Genomic DNA, 26,778 nt, shown 5'->3' with positions numbered 1-26,778 from the left:
GTAAATGGGTATGATATAATAACCATTACAGAGACTTGGTCGCAGGGTGACCAAGACTGGGAACTGAATATTCAAGGACATTTGATATTTCAAAAGGTTAGGAAGAAAGGAAAAGAGGTGGGCTAGCTCTGTTAATGAAAGATGAGATTGTGATGGAATATTGGTGTAATAGGCCTAGTTAAGTAGAATTTCGAAATAGTTAGTGTATTATGCCTTTTAAAAGTAAAGATTGAATAAATGGTCAGTTTTCAGACCTCACTGAAATTCCCCTTTAAGAAGGTAGAGTTAAATATTTCAAAGTCCCTGTTAGACTAGAATTTCTGTTGCCAGGAAATTGGAAGATAAAACACACACATTGAAATATCCTGTGTGACATCAGTAAGAGGAAGCAATAAACCTAATTAGTTTATGAGGTTGTTGATGCCAACAAATCGGCTCCGGAGGTTGCTTTAAGGTACTGTAAAAAAAAAGGCAATTATAGAAAATGGACTTACAGGAACAAGAGAGGTCAAGTAAACACAATTATAAACATTTTGACCAGATAAAAGCTTACAAACTTCAGAAAACAGGGGGTTTCCAGTAAAACATAAAAGTTTACCTTAAATTTTGATGGCTATTCTAAGATAATTTTGCTGTAACATTAGCAAGGTTAAACTTTTGGATTCTATGTTAGAAATAAGAATGTCTGTTACATCTCTCAGTAATATTTGATATTGTGATATACTTATCCACTTAAGTTTATTACATGTTAAATTCTTGAATAAATCTATAAAAGTTAATAAATCGTCTCATGTAGTATTCCGTATACAACTAGAAGAACCCCCTCTCTGTGTCTCTTTAAGTGGAGAGATACGTATTGAAGAGAGTTTTCCAGACCCTTATAATATCTGGGATATTTCTGACTTAGCCAGAAATATTAAAAATAGGCTATCTGAAAGATGGTAATATTCTCTGTTGGTTTTCTTTCTTTGAGGGAAAGCTATTACAATTCTTTGGACCCAAATAAGTGTCTGAGAATTTGTCTGGTTTGAACTTGATTAAAGGAGATTTATAGGGATGTACTCCTGATTTAGTTGAATCCCTATAAGGGGTTAAAGTCACAAACCACTTCAAGATCAGTACATTAGTGAGAAATTATTTTGGCTTGAAGATAAGAAATAGCAAGGGAAAGAAATCACAGGTGGGAGTAGTTTATAACCCCCCCCCCCCCCCCCCCGCCCCCAACAATAGCAGCACTGTAGGCAGAGTCCAAATCAAGAAATAATGGGGCTTGTAAGAAGAGTACTGCAATAATCTTGGGCGATTTTAATCATAGAATGGTTACACCACAGAAGGAATGCCATTCAGCCTGTTGTGTCTTTGCTGGCTCTCTGTAAGAGCAACTCACCTAGTCCCACTCCCTGCTTTTACCCTGTAGCACTGCAAATTGTTTTCCCTTCAGATAATTAACCAACTCTCTTTTGAAGGTCTAGATTGAATCTGCTGGATGTGTGTATTGGTGGGATATAATGGGAACGTTGCTCATGATTTACCTATGCGCACTCCCAGTATCCAAGGCTCCTCGCTGGGGCTGTGCATTCATAAAATCAGCCCCATGCTCTTTGTCTTTGCCAATTTCTTCCTCCCCCTCCTGAATTTATTGGTTCATTGCTGGGGTATGGTTCTGTGGGCACCGGGATACAGTCTGAAAATCAATCTGGGAGACCCCTGCCCTGCGCAGCTCTGTACCATGCCTGCTAGCGCCTTAATCACAGGCCGACAGGAAGTTGGTCTATCTTATTTATAATATTTAATTAACTTCAGTGCTGTCTGTTTCTCTCTTTGCAGGAAATGTTCAATTAAAGACCCACATAGTAGCAATGCAGTGGAATGCCTATTCTACCCATAATCCCTTGTTCGTGATGGATGCCTTCACTCCAATGGAGACAGTTTTTGACTCTCTCTCCCATTTTACATATCCCGGCTGTGGAAGCTGTGGCTCTGAACTAGTCCTTGATGAGAATGGCATCTACCAGCAGTGTATTCCATGCTTACCAAACAGTGCCCTGCAAATCTTTTACAGGTAAGAATCCTATGCAAGGCTTCGCTCCAAAGGTCACATCACATTAAAATGCTGTTTAAAAATAAGGGGTCATCCAGTTAAGACAGATGAGGAGAAATTTTTCCTCTGAACGTTGTGAGTCTTTCGAACTCTCTTCCTCAAAAGGCGGTGGAAGCGGATTCTTTGAATATTTTTAAGGCAGAGATAGATAGATCCTTGATAAGCAAGGGGGTGAAAGGTTATCGGGGGTAGGCGGGAATGTGGAGTTGAGGTTACAATCTGATCAACTATGATCTTGTTGAATGGTGGAGCCAGGCTCGAGGTGCCGAGTGGCCTATTCCTGCACCTAATTTGTATGTTTGTATGTAACCCATGGTGAAAGATTAACAGAGAAGTATGTTGCAAGGCAATAAGTGGGTGATGGGGGTGGTAGTGGTGAAGTGGTGGCAGCAAATCCTGCAAGATTTTGCTGATTTTCTGGCCTCTGGGGCAAGGTGGGGGCCCTGGATGCACCCCTACTGGCATGGTCACGTGCCATTGCAATGCTAAGATACCTCCTCCTGAGCCTGTGAACTCTGGTGGGGTCAGTGGCAGTGGTCTCGGACAGAATTTTTGGCCGAGCGGGTAGGAGGCTTAATTAGCTGCTAACCAACTTTCTATATCCCTTGGGAATGCTTTCTGGAGCATCAGAGAAGGATATTTACAGTGGTTCTAACCCTGTATTGTATGTGTGAGGCAGTGACCGGCATCATCAGCAAAAATGCAAAAATCAGTTGTTCAGTTCCCAATGTTATTGATCATTATATTGATTTGCCCTGCTGAGTCTCCCCAGGTGAAAAATTTTCCATCGAAGTTCCTGCATAGCCTTCTTGCAGTGGAAGATTTCACTTGTGCTGTTAATGTATCAGCCATTGCTCAGTGAGTAGCAGTGAGTGCTGTGGATTCAATGTTCACTCCAGAGACTTAAACACACAATCTAGGCTGACATTTCACTACAGTACTGAGGGAGGGCTGTCCTGTTGGAGTGCTATTTTTCAGAGGAGACGTTAAACCCAGGCCCTGCCTGTTTTTACAGGGAGAAACATCGAAAATAGGAGCAGGGGTAGGCCGTTCGGCCCTTCGGGCCTGCTCCACCATTCAAAAAAGATCATGAATGATTGTCTAATTCAGTACACTGTTCCCGCTTTCTTCTCATATCCCTTGATCCCTTTCGCATTAAGAAATATATCTATCTCCTTCTTGAATATATTTCATGACTTGACCTCCAATGCCTTCTGCGGTAGAGAATTCCACAGGTTCACCATCCTCTGAGTGAAGAAATTTCTCCTCATCTTGGCTCTAAATGGCATACCCTGTATCCTGAGACTGTGACCCCTGGTTCTGGACTCTCCAGCCATCGGGAACATCCTCCCTGTATCTAGCCTGTCTAGTCCTGTTAGAATTTTATAGGTTTCTATGAGATCCCATCTCATTCTTCTAAACTCTAGTGAATATAGGCCTAGTCGACCCAATCTCTCCTCATATGTCAATCCTACCATCCCAGGAATCAGCCTAATAAATCTTCTTTGCACTCCCGCCATGGCAAGAACATCCTTCCTCAGATAAAGAGACCAAAATTGCACACAATGCTCCAGATGTGGTCTCACCAAGGCCCTGTATAACTGCACTAAGATATGCTTGTCCCTGTACTTGAATCCTCTTGCAATGAAAACCAACATACCATTCGCATTCCTGACTGCTTGCTGCACCTGAATGGTTGCTTTCAGCGACTGGTGTACAAGGACACCCAGGTCTCATTGCACCTCCCCCTTTCCCAATCTGTCACCATTCAGATAATAATCGACCTTTCTGTTTTCACAACCAAAGTGGATACCCTCACATTTATCCATGTTATACTGCATCTGCCATGCATTTGCCCACTCACCCAACTTGTCCAAATCACATTGGAGCCTCTTTATATCCTCCTCACAGCTCACATTCCCCCCCCCCCCCCCCCACCCCCCGCAGCTTTGTGTCGTCTGCAAACTTGGAAATGTTACATTTAGTTCCCTCACCCAAGTCATTAATGTATATTGTGAATAGCTGGGGCCCAAGCACTGATCCCTGCAGTAACCCACTAGACACTGCCTGCCACCTGGAAAAAGACCCGTTTATTCCTACTCTCTGTTTCCTGTCTGTCAACCAGTTCTCAATCCATGCCAGTATATTACCCCCAATGCCATGTGCTTTAATTTTGCACACTAACCTCTTATGTGGGACCTTAGCAAAAGCCTTCAGAAAATCCAAAAACACCACATCCACTGGTTCTCCCTTATCTATTCGACTAGTTACATTTTCAAAAAACTCCAGCAGATTTGTTAAGCATGATTTCCCTTTCGTAAACCCGTGCTGAGTTTGTCCAATCCCGTTTTTGCTTTCCAGGTGTTCTGCTATCACATCCTTTATAATAGACTCTAGCATTTTCCCCACTACTGATGTAAGGCTAACTGGTCTGTAATTCCCTGGTTTTTTTTTTCTTCCTCCTTTTTTAAATAGTGGGGTTACATTTGCCACCCTCCGGTCTGTAGGAACTGCTCCAGAGTCTATAGAATTTTGGAAGATGACCACCAATGCATCCACTGTTTCCAGGGCCACTTCCTTTAGTGCTCTGGAATGTAGATTATCAGGCCCTGGGGATTTGTCAGCCTTTAACCCATTAATTTCCCTAGCACTATTTTTTCACTAATGCTGACTTCCTTCAGTGCCTCCCTCTCAGTAGAGTCTTGCTTCCCTAACATTTCTGGGAGGTTATTTGTGTCCTCCTTTGTAAAGACAGAACCAAAGTATGTGTTTAATTGTTCTGCCATTTCTTTGTTCCCCATTATAATTTCCCCCATTTTTGACTGTAAGGGACCTACATTTGTCTTCCACTAGTCTTTTTCTCTTCACATTTAAAGAAGTTTTTACAGTCAGTTTTTATGTTCCCTGCAAGTTTACTCTCATACTCTATTTTCCCCTTCTTAATCAACCTCTTTGTCCTCCTTTGCTGAATTCTAAATTGCTCCCAATCCTCAGACTTGCTGTTTTTTCTGGCAATTTTTTTTGCCTACTCTTTGGATCTAATACTATCCCTGATTTCTTTTGTAAGCCACAGATTGAGCCACCTTTCCGGTTTTATTTTTGCGCCAGACGGGAATGAATAATTGTTGTAATTCATGCACACGTTCTTTAAATATTATCCATTGCCTATCCACCGTGAACCCTTTTAGTAAAGTTCCCCAATCTACCATAGCCAACTCGCACCTCATACCTTCGTACTTTCCTTTATTTAGATTCAGGACCCTAGTTTCAGATTCAACTACTTCACTCTCCACCTTAATGAAGAATTCTGTCATGTTATAGTCACTCCTTCCCAAGGGACCCCACACAAGAAGAATGTTAATTAATCCTTTCTCATTGCACAATACCCAGTCTAGGATAGCCTGTTCTCTAGTTGATTCCTCAACGTATTGGTCTAAAAAACCGTCAAGTACACACTCCAGGAAATCCTCCTCCACAGTATTATTGCTAATTTGGCTACCAAATGTAGATTGAAGTCACCCATGATTACAGTTGTACCCTTATTGCATGCGTCTTTAATTTCCTGTTTAATGCCATCCCTTACATCTCCGCTACTGTTTGGGGACCCATTGACAGCCCCCACCAACGTTTTCTGCCCCTTGGTGTTTCTTAGTTCCACCCATACAGATTCCACATCATGATTTTCTGAGCCAATATCCTTCCTCACTATTGCATTTATTTCCTCCTTTACTAACAATCCTACCCAACCTCCTTTCCCTTTTTGCCTGTCCTTCCTAAATATTGAATACCCCTGGATGTTCAGTTCCCATCCTTGGTCACCCTGCAGCCATGCCTCCGTAATTGCAACTATATCATAACCATTTATATCTATTTGCGCTGTTCATTCATCTACCTTATTGCGACTGCTCTGCGCGTTAAGACACAATGCCTTTAGACTTGTCTTTTTAACATTGTTAGTCATCTTAGCTTTATTTTGCACTATGACCCCATTTGTTTCTCGCCCTTGTTTTCTCTGCCTTCTACTTTTGCTTCCTACCTTTCTGTCTTTCATTTCTATCCTTGTTTCCGCCTGCTCAGATTCCCAGCCCCCTGCCATTCTAGTTTAAATCCTCCCCGATAGCGCTAGCAAACACCCCCCTGAGGAAATTGGTCCCGGTCCTGCCCAGGTGCAATTCGTCCAGCTTGTACTGGTCCCAATGTCCCAGGAATCTGAATCCCTCCCCCCTACACCATTTCTCCAGCCATATATTCATCTGATATATCCTCTGTTTCTGCTCTCGCTAACACGTGGCACTGGTAGTAATCCTGAGATTGCTACCTTTGAGGTCCTACTTTTTAATTTACATCCTAACTCCCTATATTCAGCTTGTAGGACCTCATCCCTTTTTTTAACCTATGTCGTTGGTACCAATATGTACCACGCAACTGACTGCTCGCCCTCCCCCCTCAGAATGCTCTGCAGCCACTCAGACATCTTTGACCCTAGCACCAGGGAAGCAACAGACCATCCTGGAGTCTCTTTTGCGGCCGCAGAAATGCCTGTCTGTTCCCCTTATGATTGAATGCCCTATCACTATAGCCCTGCCACTCTTCTTCCTCCCATCCTGTGCAGCAGAGCCAGCCATGGTGCCATGAACTTGGCTCTTGCTGCTTTCCCCTGAGCCATCTCCCCCAACAAAATCCAAAGCGGTATATCTGTCAGAGAGGGGAATGGCCACAGGGGACTCCTGCACTACGTGCCTTCCTCTACTCTGCCTGGTGATCACCCATTCCCTTCCTGCCTTTGCAGCATTTGCCTGCGATGTGACCACCTCGCTAAACGTGCTATCCATGACGATCTCAGCATCACGGTTGTTCCACAGTGAATCCACCCACAGCTCCAGCTCCATAATGCGTGTAGCCAGTAGCTGCAGATGGATACACTTGCACACATGGTTGTCAGGGACACTGGAAGCGTCCCTGATTTCCCACATAGCGCAGTAGAAGCATCTCACAGGTGCGAGCTCTCCTGCCATGACTTATCTTTAGATTACTTAGTTACTCCCTTTAATTAAAAAATACTAATTACGCTAGGGGCCTTGTTCTACTCCAAACACTACTCACTACAATCTAAAGTCCTTGCCTTTACTTTTGAAGCTACTGATAAATCCTACTAAAAATCAATACAGTTCACTAGTTAAAGTAAACCTTACTCAAAAAAAGAGCTCCTCACTTGTTCCTTATTATTAAGCTATTTACACACGCACCCTAACACTGGTGTACTAACCCAGCCAATTAGAGTTATTCCCTAACAGCAGTTACTCACCAACCAATCACCTTGCAGCTTTCCTGTGACGTCACTGCTCACTTTGTTTTCAAACTCCAGCACGCCTGGACTCCTCTCCACTGCTCTCCCAAAAGGTAATTGCTCTAGGCCACGATCCTCGGGCTCTATTTATCTGTTCCTCGCTCTGTGTTCTTCCCGCAGGGTCCACTGCTCTCCGTTGCTCTCCCGAAAGGTAAGTGCTGATAGACATAGAAGATCCTCTGGCATTTTTCGACCAAAGGCAGGTAGTTCTCCCTGTCTTCATCAATATTTATCCTTCAACCAATATCACTTAAAAAAAAAGGTTATATGGTCCTTTATCTCATTGCTGTTTATGGAATCTTGCAGTGCACAATTTGGCTGCCCCATTTCCCCACATTGCAACAGTGACTGCACTTCAATAAAGTAATTCATTGACCATGGATTTCATTGGGATGTCCTGAGGTTAGAAAAGATGCTGTAGAGATGCAAATTCTTTTAGTTGTGTTGCTTCATTGCTCAGTGTGTCTGTAGTTCGTATATTCCGTCTTTAACACTTGAAAACCTAACCCTGCAGCCACTCACCAGGTTTGTGTGTAATTTGACTGTTGCACCAGGTTAGAAGCAAGGCTTTAGTTAAGGGATGGACAAATATTAACTTAACTGAAACACTGTGGCTTCCTTTTTGGAGGAGTTGTGTCAGCATCAAGATGTGTTCCCCAAGATCCCAGTGCTGATTCTTTCATGAGATTCTCTCCTATAGTTCAGTTCTATATTACTTTTCCCTTTGTTTATACTCCCCTCTGCTCCTAAGATATTGACTCATTCAGGGATGCATGGCCACCATCAAATCTCCATAACCACACATAGTTGAGACTGTGTGTGTAAATAAACTATTTGGTCATGGAGTGTATTACGCCTGAGTCGATGCTCCACTGCAATAACAATAATTTGTATTTATATAGCACCTTTTAATGAAACAAAACATCCCAGGGCTCTTCATGGGAGAGAGCATTATGAAGTAAAATTTTACATCATGCCATTTAAGGCAATATTAGGGCAGATGGCCAACAGTTTGATCAAAGAGGTCGGCTTTAAGGAGCGTCTTAAAAGAGCAGAAAGGTTTAGGGAGGGAATTTCGGAGCTCACAGCAGCTTAGGCAGGTGAAGGCCTGGAACATTTAAAATTGGGGTTGCTCAAGAGGCCAGAATTAGATGAATGCCGATATCTCTCAGTGTTGTGGAACTGGTGGAAGTAGCAGAGATAGGGAAGGTTGAAGCCATGGAGGGACTTGAAAACAAAGATGAGAATTTTAAAATCATGGCTTTGCTTTACCTTGAGACACTGTAGGTTAGCAAGAATAGGGGTGATGGGTGAGGGTAGAATGTGGAAGGCTAATCAGGAATGCTTTGGAACTGTCATATTTGGAGGTAACAAAGGCATGGATGAGTGTTTCAGCAGCAGATGAGCTGAGACAGAGCGGATATTACAATATTACAGAGGTAGAAATAGGCACTCTTAGTGATGGTGCGGACATGTGGGCGGCAGCTCATCTCACTGTTAAATATGACATCAAGGTTGGAAACAGTCTGGTTCAGCCTCAGACAGTTGCCAGGGAGAGGTTAGAGTCGGAAGCTAGAAAACGGCATTTGTAGCGAGGACCAAAGACAGTGGCTTCGATCATCCCAACATTTAATTGGAGCAAATTTCTGCTCATCCAGTGCTGGATATCAAACAAGCAGTCTGCTAATTTAGCAACAGTGGAGTAGTTGAGAGAGATGTTGATGAAGTTGAGCTGGATGTTGTCACTTCACGTGTAAATTAACTCTCGTTTTCAGATGATGTCACTGAGGGGCAGCATGTCGATGAGAGATAGGAGGGGGCCAAGAATAGATGGCTAGGAAGACAAGCCATTGCAAATGACTATCAGCTACAATTAGATAGTTAAGAATGGAAACAGGCGAGTTGAGTCCCACTCAGCTGGACGATTGTGAAGAGGTTTTGGAGGAGCCATGTCAAAGCCATGTCAAAGTTTGCAGATAGGTCAAGAAGGACAATAAGGGATAGTTTGCCTTTGTCACAGTCACATAGGATACCATTAGTCCGATATCCATTGATACCACTTTCCAGAAGGGATCGCTGGATAACAAACAGGAATAGTCACCCTCCCTAATCCAGGAATAATGAAACCAATTGTTAAGGACCTCAGCTGCTGCCTGAACTGTGTAGGATTGAGTTTATTATAGTATGTAATTAGAATGTAATTGTCATAACCTTAAGTATATCGGTTAAAATTGTAACGCAACCACAAGCATGATGGATAAGCTTAGTTGAATGTTAGCTAGAGTTCTGGACAAGTCATAGCATGTCGAGAAGTGATGAAAAGAACTAATTCAGACCATGTAAAGATCCTTTGTTTAAAAATTGTTAGAAGGTGGATAACCCCAGGGAGACTGTTAGCTTTTTAACCAGCAAAGACTGTAAACATGTCTAGCCTATTAGCTGTGAAACAGGACAAGCGCGTATCAATCTCGTTACGTGGTCATTGTTGATGAATGCACAGCAAGGAAACACGAATCTGGAGCTCCCCTGAATGGCAATGACCTAAACAAGGGTCGAAGTACCATTGTGGAAGGGCAGTTAGGTAATGACTGACCAATCAGATGAACAGAAACGGGTTTTTATTGAATATGGGTGGTGGGTGTCTGGAATTCACTGCCAGGAAAGGTGGTGGAGGCAGAAACCCTCAACTCTTAGAAAAGGTACCTGGACATGCAACTGAAGTGCTGTAACCGGTAAGGCTATGGAAAAGGTGCTGGAAGGTGGGATTAGATTGGGCGGCTAGTTTTTTCAGCCGGCACGGACACGACGGGTTGAATGGCCTCCTTCTATGCCGTAATTTTTCTATGGTTCAATGGCACAGTACCAAGCTGGAAAAGGTGTATAAAGTAAGAACTTTTAAGACCCCAAAAGCACGCATCATCATCAAGAAGAAGATAGAAGATAGACTTCAATCAAGAGTCAAGGCGCTGCAGTTAACCGGCAGTTGAGGACTGGTGTTCCATCGTGAACGCAACTGCTGACCACTGCCCTTTGCTAAGTGTCACGATTTTGTGCTAATTGTGAAAAACTTTATTTAATAAGGTCTGTGAAGCTTGTGAAAGCACCCTCCTACCGATGTGGTTTTGTAGCCAGTCTGAGCTGTAAGTCGCTTTTAGATCTGCTTTCCCAACTTGGACTGTAATTGTAATTGACCTAAGTCTTACAATTAAATTAAAGTAAACCCCAGATCTTGCAACTGAGCCTTGGGCTGGAATTCCCAGGGAATTTTAATTGCATTGTTTGAAATGGGGATAAGATTCTCCCTGTTCTCATCCAGTGTTATCCTTGGAAATAACTCAGGATTAGGCGAAGTGTTAGTCTTGGCAAAGGGATAGACAGGATTCTTCAGCAATGAGCAACAGTTGGAGTTTTCCTGTTCAGAAACATTTACATAGCATTTGTAGTAAAATGCCCCAAGGAGTTTTACAGGAACGTTATCAAACAAAATTTGACTCAGCCACAGGAGGAGCTATTAAGACAGATGACCAAAAGTTTGGTCAAGGAGGTAGGTTTTAAGGAGCATCTTAAAAGAGAAAAGAGAGGTGGAAAGGCTGAATGATTTGGGGTAGGAATTCCAGTGCTTAGGACCTGAGCAGCTGAATAGTCGAGTAATTAAAATCTGGGATGCGTAAGGGGCCAGAATTGGAGGAGCGCAAAGATTTCCGGGTTGTAAGGCTGGAGGAGTTCACAGAGACAGGGAGAGGTGAGACCATGGAGGAATTTTAAAGCAAGAATAAAGATTTTAAAATTAAGGCATTGTTGGTCCTAGAAACAATTTTGGTCAATGAACACAGGAGTAATGGATGACCTGCTTTTTGCATTGCCTTGTTCCTAGCACTGATTTTGGAAACTGATGTGAAAATAGATGAATGACATTTCCATCTTTTGCAAAAAGGAAGTGAAATATATTTTGCTTTGTAGATGCTCTGTTCCATTTTGGAAAAATGACTCACAGTGAGGGCGATATTTAGTCTGTATCTAATGAGCACTGTGTTTGCCTTAGGAGTTCTGGATAAGACAGAATAGAGAAAATTCTACTCTGCATCTAATCTTTTATTCCTGCCTTTATTCCACCTATCTTCTGAAAGTGTTGGCTTCTTTCAGTGGTATAGGGGAAATGCACAGATCCCAGCCTCCAAGGGATCACATTCAAAGAGACACGAATGAAGTATGACTATAATACTTTGTGCTGATTCTCTGACCCACCCCTGCTCCTCTCCACACTGGCAGCAAATGACCAATCAATTCACCTAATGTGTCCCAGGGATGTTGGTTGCACTCCAGTGCCTAATCTTCAAGTTGATCTTCATCTTGAGGAGTGATCTAATTGAGGTGTTTTAAGACGATTAAAGGATTTTTTAGGGAAGGTAGAAACTTTTTCCTGTGGTGGAGGAATTCAAAACAAGGGGGACTAACCTTACAATTATAGCTAGGCCGTTCAGGGGTGATATCAGAAAACACTTCTTCACACTAAGGGTAGTGGAAATTTGGAACTCTCGCCCCCAGAAAAGCTGTTGAAGCAAGGTCAATTGAAACTTTCAGAACTGAGATTGATAGATTTTTGTTAAGAAAGCAGAACTGGCTCTAGGGTTTGAATGGCCTCCTCCTGTTCCTGTGAGGGTACTGAACCATGCTCTGATACGTTTGCATTGTTTTCCACAGCCTTCTGCCAAATGGCCACTCTTGACATGTGAGTTTAGACAGTGCTGGTCACCTGGCTACTAAGTGTGGGCATCACCCCCCCAAGCTTAATTGTTTACTCGGCTGAAGCCCAGAGATGCACATGTTGCAGCAGGAATCACTGGATAGTGTTCTGGGGTAAGCAACCTGGCTGATACTTGCCCCTACTTTTTAGTGCGGGGATACTACAATGGTAGTGGCCTAGTCATTGTGCTAGCTGAGCGCACAATGGGGACAAACCTGAACCTTCTTAATCTGTTCCACACAGTAAGAAAGAAGGGCTTTTATTTATATGCTGTCATCATATTATTCAGAAACATCTTAAAATGCTTCACACAGTGAATTCACACAGTAGGTATCTACATAACACCCATCAGTACAATCCAACGTAAGTATGTCAGCAGTGTACTTAGCCAGAACCTGCACATTGCCAATCAATTTATGATATGGTTTGGACTGTAAGCTTGATATTTCCTGATTTTTTAAATTTGTGTTTTTCCTAGGCCCACAGTGCTTGTGCTAACAGATCAGGATTCCAGGATCGATGTTCTTGTCTCATCCAAACTCATGGAGAAGATATTTCTCAATATTCCTCCTGCCTGGCTAAGCAAACACCTAGGTAACTGATCCCAGCTTGTATCTCAAGTAAAAGATATCAACGGGATAGCCAGATAGTAGGAGGAAAGCGAGGCAGAAAAGCGGAGATGTTTAGGGAGGGAATTCCAGCGTTTAGGGCCTTGGTTGCTGAAGGCCCTTCTACCAATGGTGGAGTGATTAAGATCAGGGTTGCAAAAGAGGCCAGAATTAGAGGAGTGCAGAAGTGTTGGAGGGTTTAGGGCTGGCGGAGGTTACCGAGCTAGCGAGGGGTGAGGCCATGGAGGAATTTGAAAACATGGATGAGAATTTTAAAATTGAGGCATTGCTTGGACAGGAGCCAATGTAGGTCAGTGAGCACAGGGGTGATGGGTGAACAGGACTTGTTGCGAGCTAACAACAATAACACCAACTTGTATTTATATAATTCATTTAACGTAATAAAATATCCCAAGGTGCTTCATAGGAACATCAAAAGTGATGCTGAGCCACATAAGGTGATATTAGAGCAGGTGACCAATAGTTTTGTCAAAGGGATAGGTATTATGGAGTGCCTTAAAGGAGGACAGTGACGTGGAGTGATGGAGAAGTTTAGGGAGGAAATTCCAGAGCCTAGGACACAGGCAGCTGAAGACATGGCCATCAACGGTGGATAAATTAAAATCAGGAACGGTTAAGAGGCCAGAATTAGCAGAGCGCAGATATCCTGGGATGGTGGTGGTGTTGAAGGAGGTGATAGAGATAGGGAGTGACGAGGCCATGGAGGGATTTGAAAACAAGGATGAGAATATTAAAATTAAGGAGTTGCTTAAGTGGAAGGCAGTATAGACCAGTGAGCACAGGGGTGATGGGTGAAAGGGATATGATGCAAGTTAGCATACAGACTGCAGAGATTTGGATGATGTCAGGGTTATGGAGGGTGGAATGTAGGAGGTCAGCCAGAAGTGTTTTGGCCTAGTCAAGTCTAGAGGTAACAAAGACATGGATGAGCATTTCTTCAGCAAATGGCCTGAGGCGAGACAGAGTCAGGCGATGTTACGAAGGTGGAAGTAGGTAGTCTTAGCGATGGTGCGGATATGTGATTGGAGGTTCATCCTAGGATCAAGTACGAGATTAAGTGCATTGAGTGACATTCTACATCCAAACCCACTTGTTCCTTTAATTTTTCCAATATCATACATCTGGTTTAGAAAGCTCAATGAATCAAGTGAACCAGTGACCACTGTTCGTCAGTGGCATTATAACAAAGATTACTTGTCTTAGAGTTGGGTCAGCAGAGCCTGTTGCATTACATGGTCAGTTCAATATACTGTTCCACAATGGAAATTGGTATTAAAGTAGAAAGTGTCTCGATGAATCTAATTGAGAGATCAGTCACTAAAGTTCTGGGTTTGTGTGTTACAGGCCCATCTGATAAAGTGACATATGGGAAGGTGATAGCGGATTTGTGCTGCTCGTTGTTTACAGACCCTAGTGACTGTTACATACTGACATTGGAGAGCCAGTTCCATCTGGATGAAAACAGCATCGCCATGAAACAGGAGTTCTATTTGTTGGATTTCCACCCTGACCATAAAACTTTTGACCTTATTAGAAACTGAAAGGTGAAACTACGGGTCCCAAGCTCCTGAGGTGGGGGGAGGGGGTGGGTGTTTGTCGGGTGGGATTGGTGTGGGGGGTAGTGGCGATGTGAGAAGTGGGGTGTGGGTAGGGGAATTGGCTACATTGCCATAGGCCTATCTTCAAACCATGCTCTTTTCAGGGACTGCTCCCCACTGGGTGCTCAGACGGTAAACTTACCCTTAAGCGTTAACTCTTTCCTTTTATTTTTATTCATTCTCAGGATGTCAGTATTGCTGGCAAGGGCACCGCCTTGAAGCAGTGCAGTCCACATGGCAAAGATACTCCTACAGTGCAAGTCATGATGGTGTGTGACTTGGAGGGGAACTTGAACGTAATGGTGTTCCCATGCACCTGCTTTTGTGTCCCCATAAGTCATGGAGGTCACGGGAGGTGCTGTTGAAGAAGCCTTGACGGCTTGTTCCACTGCATCCTGTGGATGGTGCACACTGCAGGAAATGAATCCTGATAACTCAGAGTAAATGCTGCTAAAGCACAGGATTGAGAAGGCCCCAAGTTTGATTCTGAATCTGCCGTCATTGCTGCAGATCTCAGTGCTCGAAAAAGCATGCAGGCTCTCAACGGATTGCTAGGATAGTGGAGGTGCCGCCCTGTGAGAGTCGTGCTCCTGTGTCAAGTGAAGGTAGAACTGTTCTCTGAAAACCCTTGGTGGATAGGACCTTCTGTGGAAAGTCCTGCTTCTCCTTTCTCCTTATAGAACTTCCCCTTACTGCATACTCTGCTGCATGTCCTGGTCATGTTATGTTGTATCTTGGTCTACAACAACAGCCCCTATACCTGGGTTAGGTATTCCTCTACCCTGCCTGACTATAACCACCAACTGCCAAAAACCCAGCACAGTACTTCCACAAACTCAGCTTAAGCAAAAGTAAGTCAAAAGCACCTCAGCAGCAACTTGTTGAATGGCCCTATAAATAGCGCTGGTGCAGGTCCCATCTTGCAGCTAAACGCTTGATCTTCGTGGAGCAACGTGTGAATTTGTCCAATGGGCCTGAGTGGTCCAAATTTATTAGATGGGCGTCACATCAGCCAATAGAGCCATGTGTAGTCAGGATAGCACTGAATCAGTTGCTTTCACCTACATGAGCGTCCTTCTCAAGATGTCACGCTGCGGAAAGCGGGTGGCAGTGCAGCATCTCCATCTCGCGCTACGGAAACCAAATGCGCACCATTTTACTGAACACAAGTATGTCCCATCCTTGCATCTGGGTTGCCCTAGTTGGAGTAAAATCATGAGAACTATTGATTTAGGCTGGTTTGCTGGTGGTGTGAATATCGGTGTTTTGACAACTCTGAAGACAGATGATGCAGAGTCAGATTAAGGTGACATAGATACAGGGTAAGCTGGAAGATATGGATAGAATATTAGGGGTGGACTGGCTGGGAAAAGACAGTGTAGCAGTAGACTTAACTAACCAGTGCTTGTCAAAGTTGGGAGCATTCGGCATGGGATGTGTGGGAACAGAGAGGAAGGATGCATTCCTTTAGTGGAAGTTCACAAGGGATATAATTTAGCGACCCTACTAACTCATAAGAATCTCATAGTACATGAAATCCTAGTACAGAAGAAATGTTGGATTTCTCACAATAGTGACTGTCAAAGATAGAACAGGAAGTAATAGTACAGCGTCAACAATATTGATTCCTAAAAGAATCAGAGGGACCAGCAGCTGAGATCATACAGTCTCTATTACAGCAGGGATTTTGCCAGCGACAGACAGTTCAATATGGCCAGTTAAACAAACAAATGGATCCTGGAAAGTGACTGTTGATTATTGAGAGGTGAATAAGTAAACAAACCTGGTGGCTCCTATGGGAGCATTGTCACCTGATGTCCTCATGTACCTCAGTGAGCTCTAAGATATTTTTTGTTTTTGCTTTATCGAATGGATTTGGTCAACGTTCCTAACCCTGAGTGCCAATACAAGTTTGCATTCTGTGACCAACAAGATACTTGGAACTGTTTACCTCAGGATTTCTACATCTCGCACTTTATATTGCAACAATTACTGAACAAGATGTTGCAAAGGTTTAGCTGACCAGAGGCCCTTGTTCAGCGTTTAATATATTACTCCATACGGAAACTGTTTAAGAGCATTACACCTTGCTCAGAGTTTTTGCCACTTTTATGGGAGAGCGGGATAAAAATAAACACAAAGAAGGCTAGGATTGATTGTACAAAACAGGTGTACATAAGGCCGGTGGATCTCAAATTAAGGCTATAGGTCATAACCTGAGTGATACTTCCTCCCTTGGAACATTTTAAGACTGATGAGATACCAGGTTAAAGAAAGGTTATTGACCTGAAACGTTAACTCTGTTTCCCTCTCCACAGATGCTGCCTGACCTGCTGAGTATTTCTAGCTTTTTCCATTTTTATTATGGTCACTTTTACCTTCTTGTTCTAACTTCCTACCTACCGATTTATAATAAAAGATGATTTACAATTGTGGAGGGTAAGACAATGCCTTCAGCAGGGCTGAGCCAGTAAATTGTGGCAGAGGCTGTGAGGAGACAACAGCCCTTAGTGATGGTTAAAGTCTGAACTCATTCGCAAATCACCCCGGGAGAGTGAACATGGCAAGGCAGATCAGCTCACCAAAAGCTTCGAGATTGCCCTAGAAATGTGGGAGCCACCCCTAGCCTTTCAGAGCCAGATAAATAACATTCAAAGTGAAACATCCCTTGTGGATCGTTCAGGTTGCATGGATTAAGTCAGTAAAGGTGGCCATCAAAGGTAAGGGAGGGACCTAATGATGTCTTTAACAGAAAATATGGTCTTATCATACAAGATTACTTGTTACTTTAACAGTGGAAATGAGTAGTCATAGAGTCACTTCGTATTGAGATGGTCCATTGGGCCACACCTCTGCTGGGCACTAGAAGGGGCACAGCCGATTCAAAGGCTATTGGAGCAGAAGTAATTGCCTTGGATCAGACCCCGAATGCTGTTATTAATGACTGCCTCACATGTGCCCACTATGACCCACGCCCAGATTTAAAACACCCCTTAGCCTATCTCAGCATCCAATGGGCCATGGAGAAATTTTCAAATAGATTACAATGGCCCATTTCAGAGATTCCAGAAAAGTAACCAGTGCGTTTTGATTATAATTATGGCTCTACTAAATTCCCAGCTGTGAAAAATGCATCATGGATCGTGAAATCTCGGGTCCTCCATGAAATCAGCCATTTTGCACACTTCATGCATTTTATTCATTGACCAGGCTCACCTCACTGATTGTTAGACATGTTGCGAACATTGTGCATTTTAGTGATGGACGCGAGGCATTTGCGAACATCACGTGCTTTAGTGATTGACACAAAGCTGAACTCGCTGATTGGTAGATGAGGCCAGGCTTCCGGTGCAGTTTTGAGAGAAACAGTCATAAGTATTAGCAGACGAGTGAGAATGCCAGAATGCGCAAATCAAAAACAGCCATAACCATTACTGCTGCACATCGAGTGAAAGAATTTGGAAGCCAAATTTTGCTGATGGTGGAATACTCTTTTGTACAAGCTGCAATGTTGCATTGGATTACACATGGCGGGCAATGGATCAGCGCCACTTAGAGTCCAAAAGCCATCAGAGAGCATCTGACGCGCTGGTGGAAAACAAACACACACAAAAAAGTCGTCCGACAGCTCAGAAAATCATCAGTTAGTTACAATGTGTGACGATCAATGCAGGAGAAATGCACTGTTAATTCAGTCCCACTGGTCCAGAGGTCATAGCATATCAATAAATTTTCCCACCTATTGAAGAATAGCCAAATCAGACACTCTATTTGTCCCCCCTCCCCCCAGAATAAAGCACACCAAACCAGGTTTCTTTGAACAACATGAACTATTTATTAGAAAAAAACACTCTTAACTATAATGAGATAAATCTATATATATGAATAGCTTATTTCCCTAGCCCTCATGCACACATACATGCATTCAAAAAAAAACGGTTAACCAGGGAAATAAAGGATTTTGGATTACAGCTGTTTCTTAGGAATAGAAGGAATAATAAAATAATTAAGTTTTTCATGTTCTGGTAAGAATTTCTTTGGTTGGGTGAGGGAATCCCAGAGTCAAATAGTCGGATGCCACTCAAAGTCTCTCCAGGCAAGCTTGATGAGCAGTCTTTGATGGGTAGGTGTTCCAGGCAATTCAACTACAGAAGGTGTCACATAGGTCTTTCAGCAAGGGTGTAGCAACAGGTCTGCTCAGGACTCACAGCAGTAGAAGCTTTCTTCAGGTTCTAGGATTTCCCAAAACACAGAAGGCAACAGGAACCACACTGGATGCTGGAATTCTTCAGAGACAGGAGGTAATCGGAATCTGTCACCTTTCAAATGCAGGATTTCTTTTCAAGAGATGCAAGAGAGAGATCTTTTTCTGGGTCTTCCACTTTGATCTCCAGGCAGGTCAAAAATCAAATTTCAAATGCCTGCTCTTTGTCCAACTCTCTGGTTTTTAAAAGGGGCCAAAAGTGAAAGTACTTTCCTGAGCTGATCACATGACCAGACACAGTGTCTCCTCTGTCATTCAAAGTGTTGCTATGAGGAGGTTAAAACCCCTGACTGGTTTCTTTGAAACTGCTTACTTTTCTTATTCTTGTATAGGAAGTCAACATACAAAAATTTCAGCTATTTGCAGGTGTTCATGCCCACTAAATCCATTTTTTCAGTTTTTTAAAACACACAGAATTCTAGGGTCTTAGTACAAAATAAAACCTCTTGTAGCAAATGGAACTTGTGGATGTTTTGCAAGCACCACCATACCATTGGGAAAGCTTGATTATCCAAAGCTGCAGGTATTTGTTAACTTACTGTGCCAAGTGTAAATAAACTACGACAGGTGTACCTACTAAATGTTTTTGCTACACATTGTGAGATGAGTCTTTTGCAATTATTTGTGATGAGTCCACTGGTGAGCAAGACAACTATATGCTGCATGGTTTGTTTGATTTTATGTCTGGTAAGGCCAAAGATGTACAGTCAAAAAAGCTGACAACAGTGCTCACAGACTGTGCCCACTTAGAAGCTGTTAATTACACCACAGTTTCCCAAGCAATAATCAAAACTGTTGCAAAATACAGTGTAGATTTCATTAGTGACAATGCAACTTACATGACAAAATCTTTCAAATCTGTGTAATGCCTAATGCTGTCTATATTACATATAATTTCTCTTGTCAGTGAACTGTGGAACAGCAAGTCCAAAAACGAGTCAGCTACATTAAAAAGGTCTTCAAACACTGCCATAGCTGCAAGCTTCCATAGAGGCAACACGTTGCAAATATGGCTGGAATTGGGGTGGGGGGGGAAATTGCCCTTCAGTCCCATGCAGCTCACCTGAAATACCACTCAGACTCAGAAGTACTCACACTGACATTGAACACAGGTCTTAACAGACAGTGGTCAGAGTTTTACATGCACCTCCCCACCCCCCACAGGAGTGGGCTGGTGGCGGGGATGTAAAATCGAATGGGAGATGCGGGGTGCCCTTCCAAAGGCCTTCCCATGCCACTGCAGTTCTACGAGGGTGGGCAGTGGTGACAAATGACCTGCCCTCCCCAGGCCAATCAAGGCCCTTAAGTGGCCAATTAACTGCTACTGAAGGGCCTTCTCCCACTTCAGAGCCTCCTCCTGCTGCCACTGGTATTTTACCAGCTGCCAGTGAGCGGCTCAGGCCCCTAGAATGCCACTAGTTAAAACTTGGCGACCTTGTTGCGGCTGGGGAGGGCCCTCCTGATCGGCACCCTGTACTGCACAAAGGAATCTCTGCACGACCCAAATGCCCCCACTGCACAACACGATTCCCACCGCCCCCCCCCCCCCCCCCCCCCCCCCCCCCACCAACACACCCTTGCAGATTGGCCCCAGCAAGGCCCCCAAAACCTACCTTCGTTCCAGGGCCACGTCCCTCCTGCTGCTGTGGCGGGGCTGTTGTCTGCGCAGTGGCCACTGCTCCTGGCAGCTCCAATAGGTGGGACTTCCTTCCTGAGAAAGGAGGCAGTCCCACCTAAGGCCAATTAAGGACCTGGGCAGCGTAAAAATCCCAGCATAGCTCCTCAGGCCCGGTTGAGGCGGGCTCACCCCTGACTTTTTTGCTGGTGGGCGGGACTTCCCACCCAATGTAAAATTCCAGCCATTGTAACCCTTCTAAACGATGCTCAACTTAATGAGGAGGTTCAGTTTGTTACCAAGAATGCTATGCGACTGATGGATTTAATCACTTGGTTTGAATTTCAACACATCACAATCCACAAAGCTTACAATAAAGTTATGGTTGTTAGTTCCAGGCTGAAGCACAGTCAAACATTCTGATGATGCTGAATTAAAGTGACCGCGTGCGTTTTCACTGGGTGCTCCGGTTTCCTCCCACAGCCAAAGACTTGCAGGTTGATCGGTAAATTGGCCATTGTAAATTGCCCCTAGTGTAGGTAGGTGGTAGGGAATATGGGATTACTGCAGGGTTAGTATAAATGGGTGATTGTTGGTCGGCACAGACTCGGTGGACCGAAGGGCCTGTTTCAGTGCTGTATCTCTAAATAAATAAATAAATGCCTGTGCTCAACAGCCGTTTTCTTCCATGGTAAAGAAGCTCAAACAATATTACTGCTACGGGGAAGAGTCAAGCGATGAAGAAAAAGCAGCTCAATTCTTTCAACAACCTTCAGCGCCGTTCCTGAAAGCTGTGCATATGTATCTTTGATCCTGCACAAATATATCTATTGGTGAATTTAAACTCATTTGTTTCTCAGGGTAGTGTCCAAGGCCCACCCTCTTCAGTTGCTGCATCAATGACCTTCCCTCCATCATAAGGTCAGAAGTGGGCATGTTTGCTGATGATTGCACAATGTTCAGCCCATTCAGGACTCTTCAGATACTGAAGCAGCCCGCATTCAGATGCAGCAAGACATGGACAACATCAAGGCTTGGGCTTGTGGCAAGTAGCATTTGCGCCACACAAGAGTCAGGCAATGACCATCTCAAGCAAGAGAGAATCCAACCATTGCCTTTTGATGGTCAATGGCATTACCATTGCTGAATCCCCACTGTCAACTTCCTGAGGGTTACCATTGACATAAAAACTGAACTGGACCAGCCACATAAATACTGTGGCTACAAGAGCAGGCCAGAAGCTAGGAATTCTGTGGCAAATAGCTCACCTCCTGATTCCCCATTGCCTGTCCATCATCTGCAAGGCACATGTCAGGAGTGTAATGGAATACTGTCCACTTGCCTGGATGGGTGCAGCTCAAACAACATTCCAGAAGCTCAACACCATCCAGGACAAAGCAGCTTGCTTGATTGACACCCCATCCACCATCTTCAAAATTCACTCCCTTCACCACCGACACACAGTGGCATACAAGATGCACTGCAGCAAATCAACAAGACTCCTTCGACAGCACCTTCCAAACCCACGCTATCTACCACGTAGAAGGACAAGGACAGCAGATGTATGGGAACACCACCACCTGCAAGTTCCTTGGAACTATATCACCGTTGCTTCACTGTCGCTGGATCAAAATCCTGGAACTCCCTTCCTAACAGCACTGTGGGTGTACCTAAACTCCAAAGGTTGCAGTGGTTCAAGAAGGTAACTCACCACCATCTTCTCAAGGGCAATTAGGGGTGGGCAATAGAATGCTGGTCTAGTCAGCAACTCCCACATCCACATCCCATGAATGAATTTTTAAAAAGATGCAATTTCTGGCTTTGACAATAATTGTAGGCTGGATTTTTCTGCTTATAAAAGCATTGCAAAAGAAGCTGCAGTTTTGTAATTCTGTGGAATTCAGATTCCCCACCTTGCAAGGCTACCATGGCACTGTCTGACAATTCCAACAATCTCTGTGGACGCGGAGAGAGCTGTGTCTAAATACGGGCGGGTGTTCACAACACAGCCGGACTGAAGAAAGACTTGCAGTACACTCCATGCTCACATTCAGCCACTGACTTCAGCAAGTAGAGAATGTGACCTGTTTATAGTCAGCTTTTTACAATAATTTTTGAGCATGCAATAAATGTCATTTGAAACCAGAAACCTCCCTTGTTTTCTTTTTGTTTTAAATGGATCATTTTCATGGTTTGATGCGACACTGTGAAATTTGTAAAATTTGATCATGAATTTGATACGGGCCTAATTATAATTGGCATAATTATATGTTTCAATTAGATCACCTTTCATTCTTCTAAACTCCAGGGAATATAGGCCCAGTCTACTCAATCTCTATTCAAAGAACAATCCTCTCATCCCAGGAACCAGTCTAATGAATCTTTGTTGAACTCCCTCTTGGGTAAGTATAATTGACAGTTTTTTTTAATGGGTTGCAGCCATCCTTTGTGAGATGAGCCACTACTACACAAACTGCAAAGATATCTATATGATCATAAGAAATAGAAGCAGGAGTAGGCCATTTGGCCCTTCCAGCCTTCTCCACCGTTCAGTAAGATCATGGTTGAACTTCTGCCTCAACTCCACCTTCCCTCACTATCCCCATATCCCTTAATTCACTTAGTACCCAAAAATCTAACAGTCTCTGTCCCGAATATTCTCAACGATTGAGCAAAAGCAGCTTTCTCGGATAAGGAATTCCAATGATTACAATCCTCATCTCAAACATAAATGGCTGACCCCTTATTCTGAGACTGTGGCCCCATATTCTTGATTCCCCAGCCAGGGGAAACATTTTCTTAGTTTCCATCCTAAAGACTTTTATATGTTTCAGTTAGATCACATCTCATTCTTCTAAATTCCGGGGAATATAGGCCCAGTCTACTCAATCTCTGCTCATAGAACGATCCTATCATCGCAGAAATCAGACTAATGAAGCTTTGTTGCACTTCCTCTAGGGCAAGTATGTCCTTCCTTAGGTAAGGAGACCAAAACTGCACACACAACTCTAGGGGCTGGATTTTATGCTGGAGGCGGGGCTCCCGGCAGCAGGCCAAAAAAGCAAGGGGAACCCCATCTCAGCCTTTTTGTGCTCCCCAGAGCAATCCTCCCGTCTTTTTAAATCAAAGTTTCAGGAGGCAGGATCCCCGTCCCTTTAAAGACAGGATCCCACCTCCATGAACTGCTGGCCAATCAGCAGAGGGCCGGCAGCTCAGCAGTATCGACAGTGGGAGCGGTGGCCACTGCTGGTACTGTAGAGGGGTCAAACCCAGGCTCAGCGTTGGAACCCAGGAGAAGAGGTAGGTGAGGGAGGGGGGGGGCAGTCGCCGGGGTCAGTCCAGAAAACCCCGGCAAAGGGGGGCTGGGGCTTGGTCTTGCAGTCCAAGGGGAGGAGTGTCCGGGGGGGGGGGGGGGGGGGGGGGTGGATGAATTGGATCCCAGTTGCGGGTCCTGCGTGGACCACAAATTGCCCACAGAGGAGGGCCCCCCAAGCCCACAGGGAGGACACCTCATGTTAAAAAGCGACCGCCCTGCGCAGCTGAGGCCCCTCCACCACTGGTAAGATCCCAGTGTCAGTGGGAACAGGCTCTTAATTGGCCACTAATAGAGCATTAAGGAACTCAATTGACCTTTGGGCGGGAAGGCAATCGTCTGCTTATCCCACCCCGGGATGATCGCTTGGCAATGGACCCTCTGCCCCCCCCCCCCCCCCCCCCAACCCCCCGCCATCTATCGCGATACTTCGTGCCTGCCTTCAATCCTGCCTCATGGGGCCATACAAAATCCAGCCCTAGGTGTGGCATCTACAATGCTCTGTGTAATTATAGTAAGACTTCTTTTATACTCCAGTCCCTTTAGTAGCAAAAGCTAACATACCATTTACCTTCCGAATTGCTTGCTGTACCTGCATGTTTCTGTAATTCAGGTGCAAGGGCACCCAGGTCCCTCTGAATGCAAACATTTCCCAGTCTCTCACCATTCAGCATATCCTGCTTTCCTATTTTTCCTACCAGAGTGGATAATTTCACACTTCACATTGTATTCCATCATGTTTTTGCCCACTCACCCAACCTGTCTTTATTCCCTCTGCAGTCTGTATCCTCAACGTTTACTTTTCCACCTAACTTTGTACTGTCAACAAACTTGAATACATTACACTTAGTCCCCTCATTTAAGTCATTAATATAGATCGTAAATAGCTGAGGCCCAAGTATTGATCCTTGCATTACCCTGCTAGTTATAGCCTGCAAATCTGAAAATGTCCTGTTTATTCCTACTTTCCATTTTCTGTTCATTAACCAGTCCCTAATCCATGCTAATATATTACCCCCAAACCAGTGAATTCTGTTTTGAGCATATTTTCAATAAAGACAATTAAGTCCAATCAAGGGACTCATTTCACTGGTCATGTTAAGAAAGAGACATTAAACAGCAACTCATGTTTATTAGAGCAGCTTTAATGTAATAAAATGCCCCAAGGTGCTTTGCAGAAGCATTCTAAAACAAAATATGACACCGAGTCATATAAGGTGATATTAGGTCAGATGAACAAAAGCTTGGTCAAAGAGGTAAGTTTTAAGGGGTGTCTTAAAGGAGGAAAGCAAGGTAGAAGCAGAGAGGTGTAGGGAGGGAATTCCAGAGCTTAGGGCCTTGGCAACTACAGGTGCAGCCACCAATGGTGGATCAATTAAAATTGGGGATGTTCATTGAGTGCAGATACCTCAGGGTTGTGGGGCTGGAGGAGATTACAGAGATAGGAAGAGCAAGGCCATGGAAGGATTTGAAAAGAAGGATGAGACTTTTAAAATCAAGTTGTTACTTGGCCAGGAGCCAATGTAGGTCAGCAAGCACAGGGATGACAGATGAATGGACTTGGAGTGAGATATGACATGGGGCAACAGAGTTTTGGATGATTCAAGTTATGGAGGGTAGAATGTGGGTTCCAGCCAGGGGAGGGTTGGAATAGTCAAGACTAGTGGTAGCAAAGGCATGAATGAGCAGATGAGATGAGACGGGCAAAGTTGGGTGAATGTTACGGAGGTGAAAATAGGCGGTCTTCATGATGGCGTGAATACGTAGTCAGATGTGACAGCAAGGTTTAGAACAGCTTGGTTTAGTCTCGGACTGTTGCCGGGGGAGAGATGGGGTTAGTAGCTAGGGAATGGAGTTTGGAGTGTGGTCCAAAAACAATGGCCTTAGTCTTCCCAATACTTAATTGGAGGAAATTTCTACTCATCCAGTACTGAATGTTGGATAAGCAGTCTGATAATTTTACAACAGTGGAGGAGTCAAGAGTAGTGGTGGTGATATAGAGCTGGGTTTAATCAGCGTACATGTGGAAACTAATGCAGTGTGATGATGTCGCGCATGGACAGCATGTAGATGAGAAATAGGATCCTTGGCGAACACCATACGTAACAGTGTGGGAGCAGAAAGACAAGCTATTGCAAGTGATAGTCTGAATACGATTAGATACCTAAGAATGGAACCATGTGAGAGCAATTCCATCCAGCTGGACGGCAATGGAGAAGCATTGGAGGAGGATGGTGTCGTCAACCGTGTCAAGCTGCACACAGGTTGAGAAGGGCGAGGAGGGAAAGTGTACCTTTGTCAAAGTCACATAGGATGTCATTTGTGACTTTGATAAGAGCTGTTTCACTGCTGTGGCATGGGTGGAAACTTGATTGGAGGGATTCAAACATGAGGTTTCGGGAAAGATGCGCATGGATTTGGGAGGCGGCAACACATTCATGGACTTTGGAGTGGAAAAGGATGTTGGATGTGGGATGGTTGTTTGCAAGGACGGTGGAGTCAAAGGTTGGTTTTTTGAGGAGTGGGTGTTGATGGCAGATTTAAGGGAGCAAGGGACAGCACCTGAAGAGAACGGTTAACAATATCAACTACTATGGGGACCAAGAGGGGAAGTTGGGTGGGGTCAGCAATTTAGTGGGAATGGGGTTGAGTGAGCAGGAGGTGAGTCTCATGGATAAGATGAGCTCAATGAGGGGAGACAGAAGAGAACCTAGAGAAAGATGTGAATTCAGGCCTAGGGCAGGGAGGGAGCTTTAGAGGAAGTGTGGCCGGTGGGCTTATTGGAAGGGAGCAACGCAACAGAGCCTGTTGATCGGAGGTTTCAATCTTAGTGACAAAGAAATCCATGAGTTCCTCACACATTTTTGGAAGTGAGGGTAGAGGAGGCAGGGGAGAGGGGTTTAAGAAGACAGTTAAAGATCAAAGCTCCGAAGAATCAGGCATAAATTTTACATTTCATATAACCCTAGAATCATGAAGCATATGAACCTTGCCATTAAAGAGAGCTTTATCGAGGCAGTAGGACAGGCTGGTTGGAATGTTGTTTTGCTGGTCATATTGATGGCAAATCAAGGTACTCCCTCCCAAGAATGGAACATACTCCATTTGTGGTTGTTACAGGATGTCCGATGCAATTGCCAAAGCTTTGGCTCAACAATGCCCTCCCC

The 26,778-nt window shown here is 44.1% G+C and overlaps 1 protein-coding gene across 9 annotated transcripts in view; it reads left to right on the top strand.

The window, feature by feature from the left end:
* The window catches only part of shld2 (shieldin complex subunit 2), a 149,975-nt gene extending 127,537 nt beyond the window's left edge, over positions 1-22,438 (top strand). For 8 of the 9 annotated variants that reach the window (XM_068020774.1, XM_068020772.1, XM_068020768.1 and 5 more), the window contains 4 exons: positions 1,828-2,062; positions 12,671-12,786; positions 14,166-14,365; positions 20,975-22,438. In XM_068020774.1, the coding sequence (XP_067876875.1) occupies positions 1,828-2,062; positions 12,671-12,786; positions 14,166-14,362 (548 nt within the window). In that variant the 3' untranslated portion in view covers positions 14,363-14,365; positions 20,975-22,438. The remainder of the gene's footprint in view (positions 1-1,827; positions 2,063-12,670; positions 12,787-14,165; positions 14,366-20,974) is intronic. The other variant, XM_068020766.1, reaches the window with a different exon arrangement.
* The last annotated feature ends 4,340 nt before the right edge of the window (positions 22,439-26,778 follow it).

The sequence above is a fragment of the Heterodontus francisci genome, chromosome 42 (genome assembly GCF_036365525.1).
Source record: "Heterodontus francisci isolate sHetFra1 chromosome 42, sHetFra1.hap1, whole genome shotgun sequence".
NCBI lineage: Eukaryota > Metazoa > Chordata > Chondrichthyes > Heterodontiformes > Heterodontidae > Heterodontus > Heterodontus francisci.
Note: the sequence above shows the minus strand (reverse complement) of the source record. Positions and strands in the feature narration are given on the sequence as shown.